The 23807-nt window shown below is 52.4% G+C and overlaps 3 protein-coding genes across 4 annotated transcripts; all 3 read right to left on the reverse strand.

Annotated features, from left to right (window-relative positions):
• Positions 1-2185: 2185 nt before the first annotated feature.
• LOC311162175 (claudin-16-like) lies at positions 2186-4527 on the reverse strand (the record flags this gene model as incomplete). The annotated part of the gene is made up of 4 exons (XM_084220382.1): positions 2186-2715; positions 2865-3029; positions 3967-4069; positions 4414-4527. 4 exons carry the CDS (start codon positions 4525-4527, stop codon positions 2186-2188), a joined length of 912 nt encoding a protein of 303 aa, XP_084076508.1.
• A 6383-nt stretch (positions 4528-10910) lies between these two features.
• On the reverse strand, positions 10911-14542 carry CLDN19 (claudin 19; the record flags this gene model as incomplete). Its single annotated transcript, XM_084220179.1, is given in 6 exon segments — positions 10911-10932; positions 10934-10960; positions 12339-12485; positions 12916-13003; positions 13235-13399; positions 14320-14542. Coding segments are annotated over 6 exon segments (672 nt in total).
• Positions 14543-15928: 1386 nt separating this feature from the next.
• P3H1 (prolyl 3-hydroxylase 1) lies at positions 15929-23749 on the reverse strand. Of its 2 annotated transcripts, none has more exons than XR_014616684.1 (15): positions 23217-23749; positions 22672-22824; positions 22315-22504; positions 21725-21856; positions 19767-19906; positions 18986-19075; positions 18823-18875; positions 18338-18459; positions 18034-18161; positions 17833-17928; positions 17568-17718; positions 16991-17108; positions 16726-16801; positions 16420-16556; positions 15929-16342 (listed from the first exon to the last, which is right to left on the reverse strand). XR_014616684.1 is itself a non-coding variant. In XM_084220289.1 (15 exons), exons 1-15 carry the CDS (start codon positions 23715-23717, stop codon positions 16223-16225), a joined length of 2211 nt encoding a protein of 736 aa, XP_084076415.1. In that variant the 5' UTR covers positions 23718-23749; the 3' UTR covers positions 15931-16222. The 2 variants fall into 2 exon arrangements, 1 of the variants encoding a protein (XP_084076415.1); XM_084220289.1 differs by having other exon boundaries at positions 15931-16342; positions 16420-16560.
• Positions 23750-23807: the final 58 nt, after the last annotated feature.

Consider the following 23807-nt stretch of genomic DNA (forward strand, 5'->3'; position numbering starts at 1 on the left):
CTTCCCCAAAAATGGTAAAATCACACATTGGTTTGGGTTGGAGGAATAAGGAACCTTAAATCTCACCTCATCCCATACCCTGTCAATGGGGCAGGGACACCTTCCACTTGCAGCTTGCAGATTGGGTTGCTCCAATCTCTGTCCCGGCTGGCCTTGAACACTTCCAGGGATGGGTCAGCCATGGTTTCCCTGGGCAGCCTGTGCCAGGTTCTAGATACCAAAAAAGTCCCAAACTTGTCATTGGGGCTGTACTATAGCACAATTGAGTGCACTGCAGAGCCAGCTGGGTACAGAAGCATGGAGATGATGATGGACCTGTGTCTTATGACAAAACTGGCTTTGGCTGCACCCCACTGCCCTGGTGAGAACCTGCCAAGTGGGGGCTGCTCCCTCAGCATGGAGCTCACAGCTGTGCCATGGTCTGACAACAGCCGTTAAAACCACTGCAGAGCACCTGCAGGAGGGGGTCACTATCCAATGGCAGCTTTTGGGACCCTTCTGCATACTAGTGAGCTCTGTGCTCTTAATTTTCATGTGGGCTCCAGTGTCCAAATCACCCCAGGTGTGCCAACAGTCCTCGTGCTCCAGGCTTTGCTCTCCCCACCTGCTAATGCTCACACGTGCTCATCCCCTGGCTGTGCCATCTGTGAGCATCCTGCCCTCCAGACACTGCTGTTTGACAGCACAACCTCATCTCTGCTCCTTCCTGTCACTCAGTGTTTGGATTTTCTCCTTTCCCAGGTCCCTGGGGTCCTGGGAAACAGGGACAGACTTGCCCCAGACATTCCATCTTGCAGAAGTGTGAGAAGCGGCACTAAAAAAACAGCTTTGCTGCCTTTTGGCTTGATGAGAGGGGGCAGATGGCTCAAGAAGACCCTTACAGCTCCACAGCACCTCTGGGTTTTGGATGCAGGTGCTTTGCAGCCTGGCTGGGCTGCAGGAGTGGGACTGTGAGTCTTCACACCTGTCTGTTTTGGGGACTGACTGTGCCCCTGCAGCACCATCTGCTTGGGCCTGGAGCTTGACTTTCTTCCTCTCAAGGTGACAGTGCCGAGGAGATTCTGCTTGGTTTCTCTGTGCTGCAGTGGTGCCTGTGTGCTTAGCTTGGGGTGAGAAGGGAATGAGGCCACAACCAGCATTGAGTAATTGAGGGTGGTGGGGATTGAGTTGGTGGTTTCAGGTTCTGGTTTGTTTTCATAATGGTTTACAAATGCTGAAAGATAATAATTCATTTGGAAAACAGAATTCCCATTTGGTGTGAACTTAAAAACCACACTGTTGGTAGAGCATCTCCATCAGGCTTCAGACTGACTCAACTCCTTGTGTGTATGGCTTCGGTGTTCCTTCATGATCCCCCATGAAAACATGGATAACTAAGTATTCCAGACTCCTGGTTTTACCCAGTTTTTGAGCTCAAGCCTCCTGCCTTCCTGAGTCTGAGCCGAGTGAAGGTTTCCAGTGGGGCTGGTGTGGGAGGGCTACCAGCCACATGGAGTCAGTGCTGCTGTGTGTGGAAAAGACTTCCCACTGAATTCTCCGAAAGCATGGGCTGAGCAATGTCAGAGGAGCTACTCTGCCCTCAGTGTCCTGTCAGCTTTCCCAGGGAACAGGGGCATCTTTCCTTAAAGCAATAACTTTCTGGGATTTATTTTCATGAAACCTAGCTGGAAGTGGGGAAAAAACCCTTCCCTGGCTGACTGCTGCAGTACCTTTGCTTTTAGCAGTCAGCTGGCTGCATCAGAGCCTGGAAGCAGTTGCAGAAATGTCTCAGTACAGGTGCTAGTGCTTTAATGGGGTCGGACTGGCAGGGAGAGTGTCCCATATCGGGGCTGGGTACAGGAGGTGCTGCGGCCATCACACACAGGAATCCATGGCGTACATCTTGCTGGTGGCTGTCCGGGTGGCTGTTCGGCCCCGGGGCTGGGGATGCCTCTGAGGATCACAGCGGCTGCTGTGGGCTACCAGGAAAGAATTTGGGTTATGTCATGGCCGGCACTTGCAGGGTGACTTGGGACTGCCACAGCATGGGGACACGGCAGGAGAAATTAACTTAGCCAGCAGGGTTAACTTCCACCCCGTGGGACCAGGCATAAAGATTGGAGACGATGTCTGGGGAGGCATCATCTGCCCAATGTCCCTGGTGGGAGGGCTGTATTTCAACCAGCACATCCCTGCAGCCACTGTCTCAGGGTTTGGCTGATGACAGAGATTCAACTCCAGCACAGCTACTGCTTTGAGTAAACATCAGCACACCTCCATCAGGACCTGGAGGCCCACAGATGTGGATGGATCCCTGCACCCTCTTCATGCCCTTGTAGGGTTTATGCGGCCCCTCACTCAGCCCTGTTCTGCCTTGTGTAGCCTTCCCAGCCAAGGGGCACAGGTTGGGCACAGAGGGGTCCCCCTTGGTTAGGCTGGGCCCTGCAAGAAGCCTCTGTGCCCTCTGAGCTGGTCCTTTACTCCTTATACCTGCAGGGCAAAAAGCTACTTGAAATAGGATGGGGTGAAATGAGACAGACTGACCTGTGCAGGCATAGAGGCAGCAGGTCAGCAGGACAGATGCCACAAAGCAGCCCATGGAGCCAGCCATCCCCAGCCAGCATGACCACCCAAAGTCATAGTGGACTCCCAGGAATATATTGTGTGACACCAGCATGGCCCTCTCCACGTAGACGTCCACTGCATACCACAAGGAGCCTATGAGACCCAGGACGCCTAGGAGGAATGGGGCTTGTTAAAAAGAACTATACAAAACCCCATGCTCCCCAAGCCCCGCTGAGGGGGTGCCACTAGCTCCCACTATGCTCCCCAGCTCCCTGTGGGACATGAAGTCTGTCTGCTCCAAAGCTCTCCCAGTCACGCACTCCCAGCGCAGAGTATGATTCCAGCTCCATAGCACATCTTCAGTTTGACACAAGGATCTTCCTTGAGGAAGGTGATGCAGTCAAGCCCAAGGATCAGTATAGCCAAAGCCAGGCCAGCCAGAAGATCTGCCGTGATCATTAGGGTCCGTGTCACCACGATCTTCACTGGGCAGGGAAGTTAAAAACAACCAGAAACAGGAATGATGAATTATCAGAGGAACAGGGATCTCCAGATTTCTGCCCATGTGCTTTTTGAGTCACCCAGCTCACCAGTAGCCATCACACTGGAATCCATCAACTCCATCCCTGCCATGGGCCAAGGGAAGGTGCTCAAAAACCTCATCAGAAACTTAATAAGGACTTAAACCCATGATTAGACCAGCTCAAGAAACCAAACAACTCAACGTATACCCATCAGCACCTGGTATATAGTCACCTGCTCAAGCCATTCTTGAGCAGAAGGCACTGCTGCTCACACTGTTTTTTCCTCCAAGTTGTGTAGCAGGTGTTTTAAACAGCAAATGGCAATAAACCAGTGAAAAACTACAGCTGGCATGGATCATATCCCTAGCTGTGATGGGACTGCTCTGCAAAGCTCACTTCTCCACAGGGCAAGGTGGTAGTCCCCCTTAGTCCATACCAACTACTTTCCTTCTCCACTCTCTGAATCTGTGTTGTTCCATGTCATGACCCAACACAAAGGTTCTCTCTGCAGGGCTTGGTATGCCCTGTGCAGGCCAGAAGAAATATCCCTATGCTGATGTGACTGTCCCTGAGCTGTGGGCATGAGTCCTTGGCCAGTGGGAATGGTCCTTGCTCTGACTGCAGCATAGAGGGTTGCAAATCCTAGGCTTGACATGCTGGAGCATGTTTGTCGTGAGGTGGCACAGCTTCTTTCCTGCCTTATGACCCCATGGCAGGTCTAACTGCCAAGTCTCGGCCAAGACCAGGCTATTCGGGCAGGAGATCAAGAGCAGCCCTAGGCCGGTGTGGCTGACTGACAACAGGCAGCTTGGTGCAATGAAAATCACTTTCCTTCTTGCCTTTCAAGAAGACTCTGAGCTGTGACCTTAATAAACACCTCCAGGCCAGGTCAGCTCACCTGGGTGGTCAGCCAGAATTGAGTCATATTGGTCGCAGGTCCTGACCCCGTCCTGCATGTTGGTGACACACTCCCTCCAAAGGCCCCGGCATTTGTGACTTACCTGGAAGCAGAAGAAAGCCACTCATGCAAAAAGCACCAGGGTCCCCCCAGCTTCCCATGGATCTCCCAGCCCAGCAAGGCAGATTTCAGGCTCCCACCACTACACCTAGACATGTCCTGGTGACTCCCTGCCCATACCTGCTCTCTGTTTTCTCCTGCTCCATCTCTATAATAGCCTAATCATTCAATTTAAAAAGCAGTGGCTTTGCCCCACCATGTCCCTTTTCCAAGCCTGTGAAGCCATTTTGCAACCTCATAGATGACAAGGCACCCACCTCACTCTCAGCTGCTCACCTTGAGGGTGAAGGTTGCTTTGCTCACCTTAAAGGTGGCTACTTTGCTCACCTCCAAGCTGTCATCAGCATTGACCATCCAGCAATCCGTACACGTGGCCAGGAGTAGGAAGAGTGTTGAGAGAAGAGCAAGCCCGAATGCTGTCACCTGCAGGGCTGCACTCATGGGGAGACCTGCAAGGGCACAGAGATGTTCACCAACTCTGCTCTGGCTATTTCCAGAAACCCAATCTTACAAGGACAAAGTGCCACCGAGGACAGGCATCCTCTGGATACCTCTGGAGTCATCTGGGTCCTGTCTTACAGCGCCCACTTGCCGTCAAAATGCTCTAATATCCTCAGCCAAGGTTGGGCCACCAGGTTTACATGTAGAGAGAGCTTTTAGACACGCAGTAATTTTGTATTGGATACATTCCCACATTGGTTCCCTCTCTTCCAAATAGAGGATGCTAACCATCAGTACTTACCATTTGGCAATCTAGAGCTGCTGGAAACCACTGTCAAATAACTGCTGCTAGGAAAACCTGTGACCTAAGCATGTCTCCAGAGAACCTCTAGAGACCTTCATCCCTGCCACATGACTTGGTGGGTACATCCTCTGCCTTTTCTTGCTTTTGCTTTTCACTCCAAGAAAAGCTATGAAGTGTTGAGCATCCAGGTTGGAGTACAAGCAAGTGTCCCATGGAGGTGTCCTAATCTTAAGCACATGCCCAAAGACATATCTCCCATTCCAAAGGGGACAAAGGCTGCTGGGGCATGATGTGGGTGCCCTGAGGAGCTGCCAAGGCTTTCCACAGAGGAGTAGGGAGGGCACCATTTGTTTTCCATACTGGATGGATGTTTTCCATTCCTAGATGAAGGGACTCTGCAGAGAGGGGAGCTGTGCCCAAGGTATGAGCAGGGGACATTGTGTCTGCAAACCCTGGGCAGGAATCCTGCTTTGTCATGTTTTGCAACCCAAAAAGCCAAATATTTTACTGGCTGAATTTTTGCAACCACTGCAACCACCCTTTGGACAGAGATTCATACAAATGTGTTAATTAGCAACACCAGATGAGTTTCTGAGCTACATGAGTTAATTACCATAAAATGATAACTCATCATCAACAGGTTTAGTACCTCCAACCAGAGGCTGCCCACCCAACCAGAGGCTCCCTGTGGGGCAAAGGTGGGAAGGAGGATTGTCCCCATACCCAGTGTGTCCCATGTCCCCCCACATCCCCTCTTGGGATGTCACTGGTAGTAAAGGCATCACTCTCCCATCATCTCTGACCATTTCCATCAGCTTCACTCCAAGTGGGCAGTCTTTTAGACCCCAATTTAAAATGTTTTTTCAATTCCCCAGGCTCCCTTCTGTGCTAATTCCCCAGAGCATTATTTGTTTCTGCTAGAGCCCAGCTGTTTTGGAGCCTTTGAAGAAAATGTGTTCAACCATTTCAGTTATATAATCAAGAAAAAGGAAGAGAAAGAAATTCTTAATGCTGGGAAAAATCAGCTCTAAACCTTGTTAATAATAAAAGGTGTTCATGGAGAGCGTTACCTTCACTGCAGGCTTATCCTTGTTGCAGAGGGGTGATGACAGAATCTCTTTGTTGCTGATGATTTGGGATAAGAGATGTAAGTCTGGAAGGCTTTTAAGTGCTGATGGGATTGGATCCTGACTCATCTAATGGAGTTAGGGATACGCAGCACCAGCTGGAGCTTGTGCTGGGCTATTTAAGGTTTGTCCAAGGTACGTCAGCTGGGTTTTGTGCTCTGAGACATGATGGGCATCCCTGCAGTTAGAGCAGTCATATGCTGGGAATGGAGCCTCCCCAAAAACGTCACACGAGGAAAGCAGTGGAAACCTGCTGGGAACTCTCCCCAGGTGGGGGACTATGTGTCCTGGACAAATAATTGGGTTTTTATTAGACCTTTCAATTACTGCCTAAGAATGAGTGGCCTAAGACACTAGAATGGTGTAAGATCCAGGGGTGATACCTGAGTTCAGAGGGTTGGAAGGGGCCAAAGAAAGGAGCTGGAATGCCAGGGTGATAATGAACCTCTTTGACTGGCAATTAAGACTTTTCTTTTTTCCCCATTAAGCAGAAAACAAGTGAAAACCTCTGCAGCAGTGATGGCTCAGGTACAGGTCTGGTCAGCCCCCAAGGAGGTGCCTCAGAACCTGAGTAGCAGCACCCCAGCTGCCTGGCACTTGGAGCTGCCCTAAAAGCTTCAGGTTTGTTCTCTAATCCCCCACTGTTTGGGGATTACACAGGATCTCTGTTACAGCATCCTCAGAGCATCCCTGGGCTCAGCAGCTCCTCATGGCTCTACCACCGCTTACCCTCATCTCTCATTTCCATTCATGACGCACAGTTGAGGTGCACTTGGGTTTTTAGGGTGGGTTTGGTTTTTATTGTGTTTTGGTATTCTGGTTTTTTTTTTTTTTTTCTCCACTCTAGATAATCCTCTGCAGTATTTTACTGTGGGTATTTTGGCAAAACACCAATCTTGGCAAATCCCTTAGCCCTGCAGAGACGCCCAAGTACCTGATGTGTGAGATTCCTGGGGCTCTGAGTTATTCTATTTTACCAGAATTCTGGCACATGGCAAGTCTAATGCTTTGGAATGCAGCAGTGATTTAAGGCCAAAAATGTTCAAAAGGGTTTGTGAACCTTCATTTCCCAACCTTTACAGATCAAGAATTTATGGTTCTTGGACATTTGTGACGCATGAAATACTGTGTGACCCCAAGTGATACAAAACTGCACCTCCATGGTCTTGGCAACACCTATAAAATAGGTGTATTTATATTTTCAGCTCTGTTTAAACACTCAATTTATGATATATCAAACTAATCTGCCTTGCTAATCCCCAACTGAAACCTTTTTGGGGGTGAAAAGAGGCAGGTAGAGGAGCAGAACTAGGAGCAGTCTGTCACAGCACAGCTAGTCTGTAGCTGAACAAGGTAAATCTGGCCATAACAAATCCAATTCATCTGACCTGGCTCGTTCTAGAAAAGAGGTAACAAAGACCTCAGCCTACTCTGTTCAAGCTTAGATGCAGATACACCACTGGCCAGAGAGCTGGGGGGAGAGAGGTCCCATCCAATCAGCTATCTAAGCTGGGAGATTCAAATGCCCTATAAAAAGGACAGCCGTATTCAGCTAAATGCTCTTTGCTGGTGACTGTGTTGTGTCATGTGTCTGTCTCCCACCCAGGACTCCACATAACAGTGGTCAAATGATTAAGCTCCTTTCCCGGGTTAATGACAGTGAAAATCAGATCTTGGGTTTGTAAAAAAATTCTGGTTTGTCAAAACTATGAGGTTTGTCACAACTATGTGTTTAAAAAGTGCTGACAAGACCCAAACCTTGAACTTCAGCATATATTTTACTAAAAAGACTTGCTGTGGCTGGAAGGGGAAAAAAAAATAAAGATGTTTTCTGAGATGGGATCATCTCAGAGAACTAGAGAGGACTCAGCAGATGCTGTAGGGGCAGGACAGTGAACAAGAATTATTAAAATCACCACCAAATTCAAACAGCCACGTCTCAGATGTGTGAGAAAAGCCCTTCTGCATGCCTATATGTGGGGGTAATTTTCTCTTTTCCCTCATTTCTGCCTATTGAAAAAATGACTGTTATTTCACAGAGGTTTGGCTGAAAGCAAGAGGTCTGACCCAAAACCTCCATATTGCTCATTAATCTGGTGTGTTTGAAAGACAGGTGTCTGCCAGGAAAGGCAGGAGCCTCCCTTGGAATGGAGAATGAATGTAAATCCCCTCCCCCCGGATTATGATAATTTTGAAATCAAGGGGCTCTCGGGCAAAGATATGAGGATAGGAATAACAATTCTTTACTAGTATGTGTAACAAGGCAAACAAAACAATAAGTATGACATTAACAACAAACAGAACCAGGGACCTAGTAAAAGCCTTCTGGGCTGCTGGCACTTTCCCCTTTGGTACAGTTACCGTCCCAGCTGGCAGAAATGAGCAAAAAAATCCCGGGGTGGTGAACTAGATGTATTAGAAGTTCTACAGTGGTAGCTGGAACTCAGGGACGGTGCCGGCCGCAGCATGGAGAAACCCAGAGCCGGACCAAAAAAACAGCGGGGCCGGGGCAGCGGGGGCCCGGCTCCGAGCAGGGCAGCGAGAGGCGAGGTTCAGGATTCCCAGGGCACACGAGCAGATGGTGAACGATCCCTCAGGGCTGAACTCTGGCGGTGCCGGTGAATTCTCCCTTGCAGTAGGCGACAGTCTGGCCGTCCTCCTCCGATGCCAAAGAGCGAGAGCACCCAGCTGTATACAGCCCCGTCTTTTTTACCTGCCCCCATTCTCGTGACTCCTCGAGGGAAAAAAGGTATAGCCAGATGCTCCATTCCTCTCCCGACTTCAGACACAGTCTTTTGTCTTTCTTAAGTACCCATAAGTATCCATAAGTAGCACACAGTAGTTAGCTTCCTAGCAATTTATGGGGAAAAAAAAATCTGTAAGTAAAAGGAAAAAACCCTAACCCCCAACAACTGGTTTAATGACCAAAAGATGTGTGTTGGAGGGGGAGAAACTTTCAGCCTGCCTGCGCTGTGAACATAGACTGATCCCCCTCTTTGATGTGCTTCCAGCCTGGGTGTCCATCCCCAGGGAGCCTTCAGGTGACTACTGGAGATGTGACAGCAGCCACCAAGGACAGCAAATCCCTGGGTTTGAGGTGGGATGGATGTATTTCTGGACTAGGTGCAGGAGGCAAGACGAGGATGCTAAGACGACACAGCAGCCATGCAAAAACCTGGATGGAAAACATGACCTCTGAAGAAAAACATGCACAGCAGGGGTCACGTCCCTGCATAGTGGAGTAAAAATCAGCTTAAATAAGTAAATACCCAATTAGGCACAAGTCAGCTCTGAATTCATGGGAAATGGGAGAAAACAGGGAGACTTCAGCTATGAGGGTTCATAAGAGGGCCCACAGGTGGAAGATGCTGGTGGCATTTCAGCCTTGGGAAGAGACCTGTGGAGGGTCCAAGCTGGATTCCCAAGGATTTAATCAGAAATTAAGAAATTTGTAAGACCACATCCCCACCTTTGAGACCAACACGCGGCAAAAGATGCTGTTATGAACAAAAAAAGGGTTATCCAATTTTTTTTTAAATTGCAAAGCTCACAACTGAAACCAATAACTGCCAAGTGGGAGTCCTAACTATTTATGGTTTATAACTTCATGTTATAATGTTCTGTTAACAGTATACTTTTAATTACCGGTTCTCAGTAGCTGCTGGACTGCCCGAGAGTGGTGAGGCCCGACCCCCACCTTCGGCGCGGTCCCGCCCGGGCCGGGGATGATGCGGGAGCGGGGGAGCGGCCCCTGCCCAGCGCGGGTCCCGGGGGGCCGGGGGAGCCCCCACGGGCGGTGTCCGCGGGGACCGGCCCGGGAACGGCGGGCCGACCCCCCTCCATGGGGCACGGGTCCCACCTGAGCCGGGGAGGGGGCACCCCGGGGATAGCATGGGGGGACAGGGACCAGCCCGAGCCCCTTTCCTGCTGTTTCCCGGGAGATGGCACCCCGACAGATTGGTATGCTAATGTGGTCGTTAACACTGAATTGTATCAGTATCACCCTGCCTGGAACAGGTAAATGACTGTTTCTCGGACGGTGGAGGGAAGGGGATCGGGAGTTGATATGCATATTAAGTAGAACCAAGATGCACCAGGAGCAAAATGCACCAAACGCAAGCTAATAAACCCCTAAACCGGCGAGCCAATTTGGAACTTAGAAGTCAAAGTAGAGTCTGGACATCTAGGCGAAGTCTGGAACTGGCAGAGACTCTGAAAACCTCAATGGCCCCTCACCACAACCTAAGATAATGTTAATAGGAGCCGGCAGTCGAGATATCGATTTTAAGAACCGTGATTCAGGAGGGTATTCTCCGGCTTGTTGCAGGGAGGAGAAGGCCCCCAGCTCTACCCCCGGGGGGGACAAAACTGCACCTACCTTGTCCTCCTCTGAATCACTCCTGGGAGCGATGACGGCGAAACTGCAGACATGTCGGGCGCCCCAACCTTGAGCTGATCACTATTAATAAGGGCATTAAAAGGAGAAAAATCTCCTGCTCATTTATTTCACATGCAATATACTTAGCCAGGAGGGGGGAGAGGCTCCTGCCACACTGCAGAAGTGGCTCTGAACCAGCACTGGACGGGAGTGGTCCAGAATGGAAGAAGGGGAGATCAAAAAGACAGTTCCAGAAAGATGCCCATGATTTAAAATATTTTAATACCACCAAGTCACAATTTTAAGTACAAAAAATTCCAAGGCCATGGATCCCAAGCAAAAGTTAATGAAATTTATATTAATAGAATAAAATGCATTCTTTACACTGAAATAAAAAAGGCCTTTTTAGTGTGTGTGGTTTTTTTTTGTTTGGGGTTTTTTTTTGGGGGGGAGCGGTTGTTTGTTTTTGTTTGTTTTAAAGCACAAGGTTCCTTTTCAATCCTTACTGCAGTGGCTTTGGTTGTGTTTTTCGAATCCCAAAATCTGGGTTCAGCACGTGATGGGTGATGCCAGTTTACAAGCACTGCTCTCCCCTGTGGTGTGCAGGACAGTTTTACAGGGGGACTGCAACTTAAAAGAGATAAAGGAAGTTCATTCCAGGGAGAAAGAGAGAAATCACGCCCCCCCTCGGGGAAAAAATAGCATTGTTTCTCCTCCAGCACAGCCAGGGACCCAGACCTGGGCTGGATAGAGGGAATAGAGGGAAAGAAAATAAAACAGAAGGAAAGATAACAAAAGTGAGAAAAGTAGAGTAAAATAAAATAAAATAAAATAGAGCAACCCAAAATTTTAAAAAATCAGCTTTCTCTTACTATTTGGGTTTAAAAATAAAATTAAAAAATAGATAATGAAGCTGTCTGGATAATTTCCAGTGTCCTTCCCTGTGGGTGGGTTGGCGCAACACCTGCAGCAGGACTGGAGGAATGGAGTACAGAGAGTTTGGAGGATTTACAGATGAAATTGGAGCTTTGGCAGTTGCAAAACAATTAGTAGCAGTAGAATAGAGGTACAAAGTGGTGGAGGCAATTAGCAGGTTGTATTTGGAACCTTCACTGTCTGCTCTAGGGGATCTTGGCGGGAGAAGAGGGATTTGGACCCAGCAGGGAGGCACCAAAATTCAGGGCTCTGTCCATCTGCTACTCAAAATAGTTGTGTTGGGCACCAAAACTAAAACCAAATAATTTAAGTTCAGACCCCCTTTTTGATGCTTTAATTTGCCCAAACCCATTTATTTTTTAACAAGTCATAGCCTGGTCCTGGACAGGAATGAGTCCAAGGCAGGTTTGGGCTGGCAGAGCTCAGCTGGAGCAACTGGCTTCCAGGCAGGAATCAATAATAATTAATAATAATTTTAAAGTGTTGCTTTTCAGTAGCAACGAGGCAGGGTAATGCTGCACACTAAAAGCATCCCTCTGCCAAGAACGGGATGAGGGGATGCTTGAACCTTGAGTTGGGCTGGTGCTGTTAGAAGTAAAAACTTCATCCAAGGAAAACCAAACACTGGCTTTCCTTCCCACTTGCTCCTGAAAACAGGAAGTGAGAGAGGGGTGGCCATGGTACAAAGCACTTCTGTGCAGCACACTCCCATGGGATTGGCCAATGGGCTCTGTGTCCCTGTGCCACTGGCATCAGCCTCCCTGCATCACCCCCACAGAATCACTGTGACAGACAGACACGGCGTGGGCACAATGTGGGGCTGGGGGTACCACCCCACCCAGCTGAGGAGAACATGGCAATGATGGATATGAGAGGTGTGACACTTAAAACCTTTACTTTAGAGACTGGCACTGAAAATGGTGCTGAAACCTGGAAGACAAGAAGGAGAAAAGTCTCACAGGGCATTCAGAGTCCAGGCAGGGTGGGAACACCAGGGTCTTGCTTCTTTTTGAGAGGGAAGCGAGGCACTGGGCAGCAGGAGCGCAGGGTTAGGGCTCAGACATACTCCTGGGCTGTGGAGAGCTGTGACTGCTGATGGTACTGCTGTCCTCGACGCTCCTTGGCAGGGCAGGAGCAGCACAGAAGGGACCCCCCCAACATGGAGAGGCTGGCGGCCCCCCAGCCCACGAAGAGAGCAGAGCCAAATTCGTACCTGTGATGAAAGGGGTAAGGGAGCATCAGGGAGGGGCAGAGAGGCACAGGTGCAAACTGAGATGGGCAACAGGATGCTCAAAGCCCTGATGAGGTGGTCAAGGTGATGTCAAGGCAGATTTTAGGTCTTCTCTCTCCATCCTCATCTTTCCTGTTGGCTGTATCCAGCTACCACATGTCCCCATCTTTTAATCCTCCCCTGGGCTGAAATTCCACATGTGCAGCACTACCCGGTCCCAGCTGGTAACAGCTAAAGCTTTAGCATCAGGGACATCTTCTGCAAGGTGGCAGCGAGGGCTGGCAGAGGTCCCACCCATGGGGCACATTGGCTCACAATGCTGTGCCTCACCAAAACCAGCATGGAAAGGTCCAATGGGAAGCGCAGGGACAAGACAGGATTCAGAAGGGCACTCCCTGAGCCAGGCTCTTACCTAGCGTTGATGGGGATGGTGCTCTCTCTGAAGAACTCATAGGTCACCTGTGTTGCATACAACGACACGGCAGCCAGTGTGCACAGACCTGGGCACAGAATCATGGAATCACAGAATGTTTGGGTTGGAAGGGACCTTTAAAGATCACCTAGTCCAAAGCCCCTGCAGTGAGAGGGTTGCCTAGCTGTTCCACTAAACATCAAATGTTGACTGTCAGTGACATCCAGCCCTTACCAAACTGCTCCCCTTCCTCTATCAGTGTTGAAAGGTGTTTGAGGATTCCTGCACCAGTGATGTATGAAGGCTAGAGCTGCCTTACCAGAAAGAACGAAGAGAACACCTCCAGCAACAGCTATGCGGCTTTTGGTGACAGGATCCTCCTCCCCAACTTTAGTGCATTTCATTCCCACCACGCTCACGATGATGCCAAAGAAGCCCAGAAGGAGAGAAATGACCATGAGAGCCCGGCATGTCTGGATGTGAACTGCAAGGGCAGAAGAAAAACTGCTCCCAGCAGGTGCCTTTGAACAGAGCCAGGCACTGGAAGCAAGGTCACTGTGTTCCATGCTGGTGATGGATCTGTCCTTAACCCTGTCCTTGCTGTGTAGCTCCCATTTTATTATCCTCCCCATTTGGCAGATAAGGGGACCTCAGCTCAGGTCAAGGCACTGCTCCCAGTGCCTTCCCTGACCTTCCTCCCTTCCACTCTCATCCTGGTCATGACTGTGCTGGGCTAGGAAACACCTTGCCAGGAGTGACACCACAGTCACCAAAAACCAAAAGGGTGATGCACAGTCATGGAGAGGGGGGTGGGGGGGGGGCGGTGTTTGATGTTCCCATGGGGCACTGTTGGTATCTAAATGTGATCCCCACATTGGAGCTCAAACCTGCTGGGGCTAGGAGCATCCCAGCCACACAAATGGGCTCAAACCCACAGGGCCAAGAGAGGCTCAGGCCTGGGATGGGGGCCCAGATGGAGAGGGAAGCTTGGACCCACATTGAGGCTCAGCTCAGTGGATGAGCGGACTCAGGGCCTTCTGGGGGGGGGGGGGGGCAGATATACAATAGGGGTGGGGGCAAGAAGGACTTGGACCTGAAGGTGACTCAGGCTCCAGGAAGAGCCAGGGGAGCTCAGATGCATAGGGGAAGGGGGCATCCAGACGTGAAGAGGGTACAGACCTGTTGGGGATGTGTGTTCAAACTTATACAGGTGGCTCAAACACAGAGAAGGGCTCAGAGACATACGGGGGAGGGTCAAACCCACAGCGGGACTCAGACTTACAAAAGGGCAAGGGCATCTCAGGATCCCAGGGGAGCTCAGACCAAGGTGGAGACGGGGAGGGGGGACTGCATCCAGGACAGGAAGCGGGGCTCATTCTACGGGGCCCGGTCCCCCGTACCCACCTTCGAGGGAGAGCAGCGAGTCGTGCAGGCGGCACTGCACCTGCCCGGTGCTCTGGGCGGCGCAACTCATCCACAGCCCCTCGTGGAGCCCCACAGCCGTGATGATGGCGTCCCCGGCGTACGAGCTCTGCCGCCACTGCGGCAGCACGGCGGTCGCCAGCCCCGCCACCCAGCCGGCCAGCGCCGCCAGGTACCCGGCCAGCTCCCGCGCCCCGCCGCCCATCGCCGCCGCCGCGCCCGGGCCCGCCCCGGCGGACGGAGAGCGGCCGTGGGAGGAGGGAAAAGGCCGGAGGGGGGGCTCTGAGGGGGAAGACCGGTCGGAGCGGGGGGAGGAGGGCAATGTCGGGGGAGGATTTAAGGTGAAGGGAGAGACTTGGGTCTTGCGCGGGGAGATTTAGGTCCCAGGGGGGATTTTTTGAATCTCGAGTGGGGAGCTGGAGCCCAGGGGGTGGGTTATCTGGAGCTTAGGGGGAATTGGGTAACGGGAGGCAGGAATTAGAGGACTGGAGGGAGGGGGGGCACTGGGGCCCAGGGAAGAGCATTAGGTCTGAGGGGGAAGAGATTTGAATCTGAGGAGAGTGATTTGGGGTTGGAGGCAAGGGATTTGAATCCTAGAGGGAAGAATGTGGTCTTAGGGGAAAGATTTGGGGCATGGAGGGTATTTGGGTACTACAAGAGAGATTTGGGTCTTGAGAGAGATGGAAACCTCTTAACGACAGTGGACGGATATGTGAAAATGGGGCTCCCCGACAGGAGGAGGGAGTGGGTTAGTGGGAAGTTACCATCCTTGACCCTCTGCCACGGGCTGGGAGCCCCCAGGGGTCACTCCAGGAATTCAGCAGGGAGCAGGGGAATGGTTCATTCAGTGAGGGAATTCAGGCACACCATGCCACCATGGCACCAACAAGAGAAGCCATTGTCAGTGGTGTACGTCTGCGGGGGTGTGGGGAACATGTGTCACCACCCTGGTGACACCAAGCCCATTGCAGCCCCAGGACCTGGCAATCGTTAACTGCCATGGCCTCATCAGCAGTCTACTCACGAGCTCAGGCAGCTGGGGGTGGACGCTGGGATGGTGGGCAGCCTCCACTGGGACTGTATGTTCATCCTGGAGAAAACATCCTCCAGATCCCCCCTTGCCCACCCCAATGCTGAATGGCCCTCCAAGTGAAATAGGGGTGCTGGGTGGGTGCACATGGGGCAGGATTTATTTGCCCACATTCCCGGGATGGTTATGGTAATGGCCAGACATCTGCAGGAACAATTCAATGCCCTGTCTGGGGGTGCCAGGGTGCTCAATGTCCTTCTTGTTCAAGGACAGTTCCCTCCTTACTGGAATGGTGGGTGCCTTCCCACGTTATGGGAGCGGGGTCCAGGGGATGCTCAGCCAGAGATCGCATTGCTGCTACTGCCCCTGGGGCACCTTGTCTCCCATAAACACCTTTGTTAGGCTCACAGGGCTACAATACTCCTGGGCAGATGCATGCCAGGAGGGAAGGTTGCACACCAACACTGACGACAGCCAAAGGGTGACACCAGCCTTCAGTCCCCACTCAGAAAGCAACAGCTTAGAAAAAAAATACCTTTATTCACCCATTTTCTGCAGAAGGCACTTAAATAGCTCCAAGTTCAGGAAAGGCACACATCTACACCTGCTGGCACCAGAGCCCATCCCTAACAGAGCATCCCTCCCTTGTCCCCATGTCACCCACCCCTGAGCCTCCATCACACACCCCAGATCAGCTCCACAGGGGGATACTGGATGCTGCAGGGGTAGTACACAGCATTCCAACTGCGTTGGGGGCAGAGGGGATCCCATATGTTACCCTTATGACTATGCAGCCCAAAGCCACAATGCTGACATGACTAGTCCCAGCAGAGATGTCCTGGTCCCCATAGGATATCACAGCTCATCCTTCCTGACCACAATGGCAGCTGGTGATTCCTTCTCTGTCTCTGGCTCCAAATCCCCCTCTTCCATGCCGAAAAGCATCTTCACCAGGTCATCTGCCTGCACACGCTCCTGTGGGCAGACCCACAGTGGTAAGCATAGCCACCGTCCCACCCAAAACCCCTACACGCTGCTGGGAGGGAGCTTACCCGCTCACTGTGCCGAGGGTCCAGGGTGAACCAGAGGGCAATAGCACAGCGCTGACCCTTGGTCACAGCTTTCACCCCATGGGGGTTCTCTGAGCCAGAGGAGAAGCCCACAGCACGGCCACACTGTGGCTGGACCTCTGCCTGTCAAGGGTGGGAGACCAGGAGACCCCAGTCAGGGGTGAGTTGGTTCCCCTCAACCCAAGTTCATCTTTTGCAGTGCCTCAGGGGATGTTCCGAGGGCACAGGGTCAACAGGCAGGAGCCAGATTTGGTGCTGCACATGGATCCTTAGAGCTGAGCTACTCACGGTCTCAGTCTTGGCATCCAGCTCAGTGAAGTAGAAAGCTCCTCCTTCAAAGTCCCCATTGAGGTAGAGGATTGCACTAAAGGGAGCAGAGGACAAGTGGAGGTGATAAGTAACCATCACCAGAGCTCTCCAACACCATGCCAAGAACCAGAAGCAAGAAAGCCCAGGTTTGGTGTACCTCCTACCTTGCTCCTCCCAACTCAGGTGCCACCAAATCATGGTACCCTTAGCTGGGGAAGCTGCAGCTGACAGCCACCACCAGTACCTGTAATCACGGAAAGTGTAGGCTGGGGGCTCCTTCACGCACACCAGTGCTTCTGCATTGAGAATGCAGTTGTCTACATGCACCTCATGGCTGTTGTCACTCCGGCCTTCTTGCTTCTCTAGGATAGAACAGGGCATTTCAGGACCCCTCTGTGCAAGAACAGGGTCCATCCCCAAGTATCCTGTGCTTGCAGATAACAAGAAAATCATGTGTTAGCCTAAAGCACTTCCACTTGCTGGAGTGTGGATTGTGCAAGGCCATTTGGGTGGCATAAAACACTGTTGACTTTTTTTCATGGCCTTCCAGGTACAACCTCTCTCAGCGCCCATCCCAAAATGCCTCAGAGTGATGAAATCCTGTATGGCATGAAGCCATCTGCCCTGTTAGAGGCAACCAGCAGAGCTGCTGCTCATCTTCCCAAACTGGGCTTAGGGACAAGCTTCCTACGCCCTCCTGGGAAGAGCAGTGGGTTAGGGAGCAGCAAGGAGGTCTCCAAAGAAAGGCTCAAGACTACACCACTCCAGCTGTTAGAGGAGATTCAGACAGGAAAAGACTTGCTTCTCTGGGCCACGCTCACCATCAATGGCTGTGCGGCACACTAGGTGGGAATAGGAGAAGTGGAGTGGGACCTCCAGGCGGAAGTAGGACTCAATCATGTGCCGCACCTTCTCTGTCACGTTGTAGTACAGGTAGGCACTGTGCAGGGGCACCTTCCCCTCCTGCCCCAGCTGTGGAGGACAGACAGGACAAGGACTCAGCGCCAGATCGGCATGGGCAACTATCTCCCCCAGAACTACCCTCCCTTGTCCCCACAGCCTGTTTCTTCACACAGCCACCCCAACCTTGAGGGCCTTGAGGACAGTCACGCCATAGAAAGTCTCGCTGGGAGTGTGAGGAGAGGTCTTCCCCCGATAGCCATCTCCAGCCGAGGCAGCAGCCTGCAAAACCCAATTTGTGTTACTGGTCTGATGTGTGAGCTGCAGGATGAGACCCCTTGGCATCCTCTATCCATCCCTGCCTGCTTCACCCATTCCTGCACTCACATTAGTGAGTCTTTGCAGTTCTCGGCACTCCTCAGCAGAAAGGACTCCATCCACCACGACACGCTGGGAGCCATTCAGGGCCTTGGAGTTCATGGTGACACTGGCTCCTTCGTACACCAAAGGACCCCCTGTGGCACAAATGGGATTGGTGGACGTGGGGAGAGATGCCACCAACTCTGGTGTGGCTGGGGGAAGCTGTGGTCCTTCCACCTGCTCCTGCTGCCAGCCATGTGTAGAGGAACTGTGAACTGGCAGCAGGGATCACAAAGGTCTCCATCCCACCTCCCCTCCTGGCCTTCTCCACCTTCTCGGATGAACTTGCTCATGTCGGCAGACTCTTTGGCCTTCTCCTCCACCAGTGTCTCAATCTCCTTCATGAGGTTGCCGATTTCCTCAGAGATGCGTGCTGCTGTCTCCCGCTCCACCCTGGGCATGCGGCAACCATCAGCACCACCACCCCACTGTCCCCACATCAGAAATGAGAGCCACTAAGACAAGGGCCAGACAAGCTGTCTCAGGTGCTGGTAACAAAGCTCACACCCAGACTGGAGAGAGTCACCTCAATGCATCCCTCACTCTGAGGTGTTTGGGGTTACCTACACATGCCCATCATCCCATGGGCTGATGGGAAATAAAGTTCTGCCCTCCAGCAGCCTCTTCCAGTCCCAACATCAAAACAACCCCTGGCAGAAGCTCTATGCCATGTCCTTTGGCCCAAAGCCCATACTAGAAGAAGGGTTTGTCCTGTCAGACCCCCATTGGGTGAGCTTGGCTGGGGACAACACTCACTTCTGTTTCTCTCGCAGTCTTTTTGGTATCACCTCTTCAGGTGTCCATGTGTCCTGCCACCAGAAGAACAACATCAGGAACTGGACAAAGATCTGGCCAGGACACAGACCCCTCATCTGCAGTCCATCTGGCCACTGTATCACCCTGGTCTCACATCACCCACCGGGTCCACAAAAGGGATGCCAAAGACATCATAGCTGAAGAAGAGCAGCTCCTTCTCCATCAGACTCTGCTGGTAATATACCTGGATCTCCTGTGGCAAGGGGCAGAGGGACAGGGTGAGGTACAGCAGGAGGATTCTGAAAAACCCCAAGTGTGGGCAGGAAGATGCAGGTTTACACCATTCCTGTGGTCCTTGCTCCAGAGCCACAGCCTAGTTTCCTACTCTGTCTGGCAGCTGGGAAGCAAGTGGCATTCCCCGTCCTGTCTGAACTTCCCTGTGGACAAGCCTTGGGGAGATGACAGTTGAGCAGAGGCACATGTGTGTCCCTTCTGTGGGAAGCTCTTTAGGAGCAGTTTCCCTTCCCCTACTGCAACTGGTGTGGGGCAGAGACTCCCATCCATGCCTATCACATCCTAGGCAGGACCTAGCCATCCAGATTTGGCAATTTTGAAGCCAAATCCTCTCCTTTTTAAGCAATTTCACTTCAGTTGTGGAAAAGTGCAACAGAGGTGGCCTCAGATCTTCCTAAAAAGATTGTCCACCTGCCTCTCACAGCCCCCTCTATCAAGAAAGGGTCCATGTGTGCCCATCATCCAGCTTCACTTGGCCTAAGACATTTTGTCAGTGATGTTTTTCAGCTTTTCAGCTACTTTCCAGCTTGTCTGACCTTAAATCCACCCATTCCTGTCCACCTTCAGTAGCTGGAGGAGACCCTACAGCTTCTGCAAAGGTCCCCAGTGAGAAGATGCCCCTGCAATCCTTCGTCCTTCTGACTGCTCACCTCTCGCGGTTGGATGGGTCTGGCCAGGTTTTCCCCCAGGACGGTGGTGTAATAGGCCAAATTTTGGTTCATCACCTCATCATGTGGGAAGAAGAGCAAATAGGTTTTGGCGCATTCAATGGCTTTTTCATAATTCCCATCTGCAATGAGAAATGGGCTGTTAATGGCATGTCCAAGGACACTGGAGGCAGAACAAAGACAGATATGGAGGAAAGATGAAAGACATAGTCCTTGTGTTCCAAACTGTGTCGTGAGCAGGGCAGATCCCCTGGGGCAAGGACAACTGCTACCACAAAGGCAAAATTCAGACCTCCATGGTGCTCTCCTATCTCCAGAAACCATCACAACAGAAACCAGGGGTACTTGTACAGCTTGAGTACTTTTCTAACTTGAAAAACATTACAAAGCCTACTTAGAGGTAGCCAGACCCAACTGGCAAACCTGTAGTTCCCAGCCACTGAAACATCCAACCCCACTTTCATGTGGTCTTTCACAGAATCACACAATCACAGAATGAGGCAGATTGGAAGGGACCACAGTGGGTCATCTGGCCCAACCTCTCTGCTCAAGCAGGGTCCTCTGAGAGCATACAGCACAGGACTGTGTCCAGATTGCCTGGAATATCCCCAGTGAGAGAGATGTGACACCCTCTCTGGACAACCTCTGCAGTGCTCAGTTGCTGCAAACATCCTCATATCCAGATGGAACTTCCTAGCCATGAGTTTTTGCCTCTTGTCATATTGCTCAGCACCACAGAGCAGAGCCTGATCACATCCTCCAGCACTACCCTGAAGATACTGACATTGATGAGGTCCCCTCACAGCTGTCTCTTCTTGAGAATTTCCATCCTCTTGGACTTCATATTTTTTTCCCCTCCTTTTGAAGAAATTCACACAGAAACATTTTATACTTTTCTAAAGAAGTAAATAAAAAATGAAATCAAATCAGGTGCATTTTCCTCAGTTGTAACTCTTCTGCAGTGGAAGTGTGCTGCTGTGATTTGAGGCAAGAGGTGGACAGCTGGCAAGCAGGAAAAAAAATGCTTCTCTCGGCTGTTTCACTTGAAAAGTGAAGCTGTCCAGTAATAAGGCAACGTGGACAGTGACTGCAGCCAAGCACAGAGAGATCTAATCTCCTGGCGAATGTTTCAGGCAGGAGGAACATGCCTGTATGAACCTCATGAAGTACAAGGCCCAGTGGAAGGCTCTCCAGCAGTATCAGTGAAGATAAGGGGATGGATGGGATTAGAGCACCCAGTGGAGAGGGATTTGGACATAATAGTGGATGAAAAATTGCACAGGACCCATCCATGTGCACTAGCAGCTCAGAACCACCCGCCTCCCCAGGCTGATCCCTGGCAGCATGGGCAACAGGTGACGGAGGGATTCTGCTCCTCTGCTCCACTCCGGTGACATGACACTTGCAGTGCTGCGTCCAGCTCTGGGTTCCCCAGCATAAGGATATGGACTCATTAGTGTGGGTCCAGAAGAGGCCACAAAAATGGTCAGAGCCTCCCTGTGAAGAAAGGCTGAGAGAATTTGGCTTTTTGAACCTGGACATGAGAAGGCTCCTGAGAGATCTTGATGGCCTACCCATACCAAGAGTGGCCACAAAAGAGATGAAGACAACTGTTTGTAGTTTATAAGGTTTATAGTGATTGGACAAGGGGAATTGTCTTAAACTGAAGAAGGGCAGCATTAAGTTGACCATAAGGAAGGAATTTTCTCTGATGAGAGTGGTGAGGCCCTGGCACAAACTACCCGGAGTGTTAGAGACCTGGTTGGATGGGGCTGTGGGAGATCTGAGTGACCAGTGCTAGATGTCCCTTCATCTTCGGTTGTACTGATGAGATTTTCTTTGAAGGTCCTTTCCCCACCCAAACCACTCCAAGGATCTATGATTTCATGCACAGTGCCAAGTGCTGACAACCACAGAGGATGACGTGAGGAGCTGCTTACTGTTGTAGTAGGCAAACTGCAGATAGTTGAAGTGCGAGGGCAGGAAATCCTCCAGAGGTTTCTCCTGGCCAGGCTGGGAGGCCAGCTCTGTGACGCAGCCCTGCTTGCAGCTTAGCACTTGCATGGAGTGATCTGGTGGAGAAAAACACCCATGTCACTGCCCACAGTCACCCACAGGCTGATGGGCAGGACCCTGAGGGGTATCAAATCTCCTGCTCATACTGGGGTTGTTGCAAGCTTTTTGGTAGTGGAAAACCCTCAGGGATGGGGGTTGTCCGCCTCAGAGTTGACCAGTGTGGGGTTGTGGTGCTCTCTCAGGACAGACTACCCATCATCAGCCTCCCATCACATCCTGGTGACCCTCTACTGGTCTCTACTCTGTCTTTCCATGTTCCTCTGGAATTTGGATAATTCCTTGGCATCAGCTCCAGGGCTAAGTGCAGATGAACACCTCCTGCCATTTACTGGTCACACCTTAGTGAAAGCTAGGATAGGGTTTCCACTCTTCAGGGACCCCCTACCCCCACCCCAGGTCCCCCTGAGAATCGTACTCAACTCTTGTGACAGGACACAGAAGGCATGGTTCCCACCTGTAATGGCCTGGAAAAGGTCTGCATTGTACTCAAGGTAGTTGTAGCCCTCGTAGTCATATGGTCCCTCGCAGAGAGCACGGCACTCAGTGTCTGCCACAAAATACTCCTTCAGCGCCTTCTCCAGGTGCAGGATGGCAGCAGCTGGCTGCTCCTCTGTGTAAAACCGGATGCCCAGCTGAAATTCGCTCTGTGGAAGGATGAGAAACAATGAGGGGATCTCAATGCTTCACTCCCCATGATGGATCACCTCATACCCACCACAATGGCATCTCACGAGCTCTCTGAGCCAGCAGCTGTGGTGTGATTGCCCTGGGTTGCATAGCGGACAGGGACTTTGAGAGGGGAGGTTCTCACCAGGTGGGGTTTGGCCTCCAGGTCAGTGAAGTCATCCTCGTGGACTCCCACCATGGCCTGGTAGTACTCCAGGTTTTGCCTCATCTCCTGGTGCCCGGGGTTGGCCACGAAGAAAGTGTGAGCGGCCGCCGCCGCCTGCGCTGGCCGGTTCATCTGGGTGGGATGAGGGTGAGACAGATCCCATGCAGAGCGGAGGGGACACCCGTCCCCGGGGCATCCCGGCAGCCGGAGCGGAGGGCGGTGACATGGGCGGCTCCGGCGCGCTCCGACGTGGCACTGGTGGGGGGGCGCGAAGGCGGCGGGGCAAGGCCGAGACTGCCGACCGGCAACCCCACTCCGCCGGGGCAGACACCGAACCCTCCCGGCGTCCCGGGACAGGGATCACCACCGGCCGGTTCACCCGGTCCCACCCATCCATCCTCCCGCCTGATTCCGTGATCCTCCGTGCATCCCGTCCGTCCCAAAACCCGTCGTAGCGGGACACCCCTTCCCTTCCCCCTTTCCCTTCCCCCTTTCCCTTCCCTTCCCCGCCGCCGGTGCCGCACCTTGAAATAGGCGACCTGGAGGTAGTTGTAGGGGCTGCGCCGGCTGAATTCCCGGTCCAGCTCCTCGCCCAGGCGGTACCGGGAGGGCGCAGCGGGCCCGCAGCCCCGCAGGCAGGCGGCGCGGCGAAGCAGCGCCCGAAAGAACCCCAAGTCCCGGAGCACCGGGTCGGGCTGGGACTCGGTCCCCTCCGCCGGCCCCGCTGTAGCGTTGGCGCAGCGCAGGCGGCACCGCACCAGACGGGAGCGCACGGCGGCCCGCGCCCGCAGCGCCCGCTCCATCTGCAGCACTACGGTGGGCCAGTCCCCCCGCGCGTACGCCTCGGTACCAGCGGCGAACAGCGCGTCCGGGGACTGGGCGGGCAACGGCGGGTCACCCGGTGCTAGGGTCGGGACCGAGACCGGGACCGGGACCGGTTCCGGTGGCGTGGCCGCCCACGCCAGCAGCACCATCAGCAACGCCGGCAGCAGCAACGGCAGAAGAAGCGGCGGCGACAGCACCATGTCCGAACGCCGGCCGAACCGCGGCGCCAGCCACCCCGGGCACTGGGGCGATGCTAACTCCGCCCCCTCCGCCCCGCCTGCCGGCCAATC

Source organism: Fringilla coelebs (assembly GCF_963513975.1).
Source record: "Fringilla coelebs genome assembly, chromosome: 22".
NCBI classification, from domain to species: Eukaryota; Metazoa; Chordata; class Aves; order Passeriformes; family Fringillidae; genus Fringilla; species Fringilla coelebs.

Coding starts and splice junctions, on each gene's coding strand:
- P3H1 (XM_084220289.1), bottom strand. CDS start 23,717: ATGGTGCTGTCGCCGCCGCTTCTTCTGCCGTTGCTGCTGCCGGCGTTG. Junction 22,825..23,216: donor TCCAGGTCGCCTATTTCAAG/GTGCGGCACCGG, acceptor CATCCCACCCAG/ATGAACCGGCCAGCGCAGGC. Junction 17,109..17,567: donor GTGCCGCACAGCCATTGATG/GTGAGCGTGGCC, acceptor GTTCTATCCTAG/AGAAGCAAGAAGGCCGGAGT.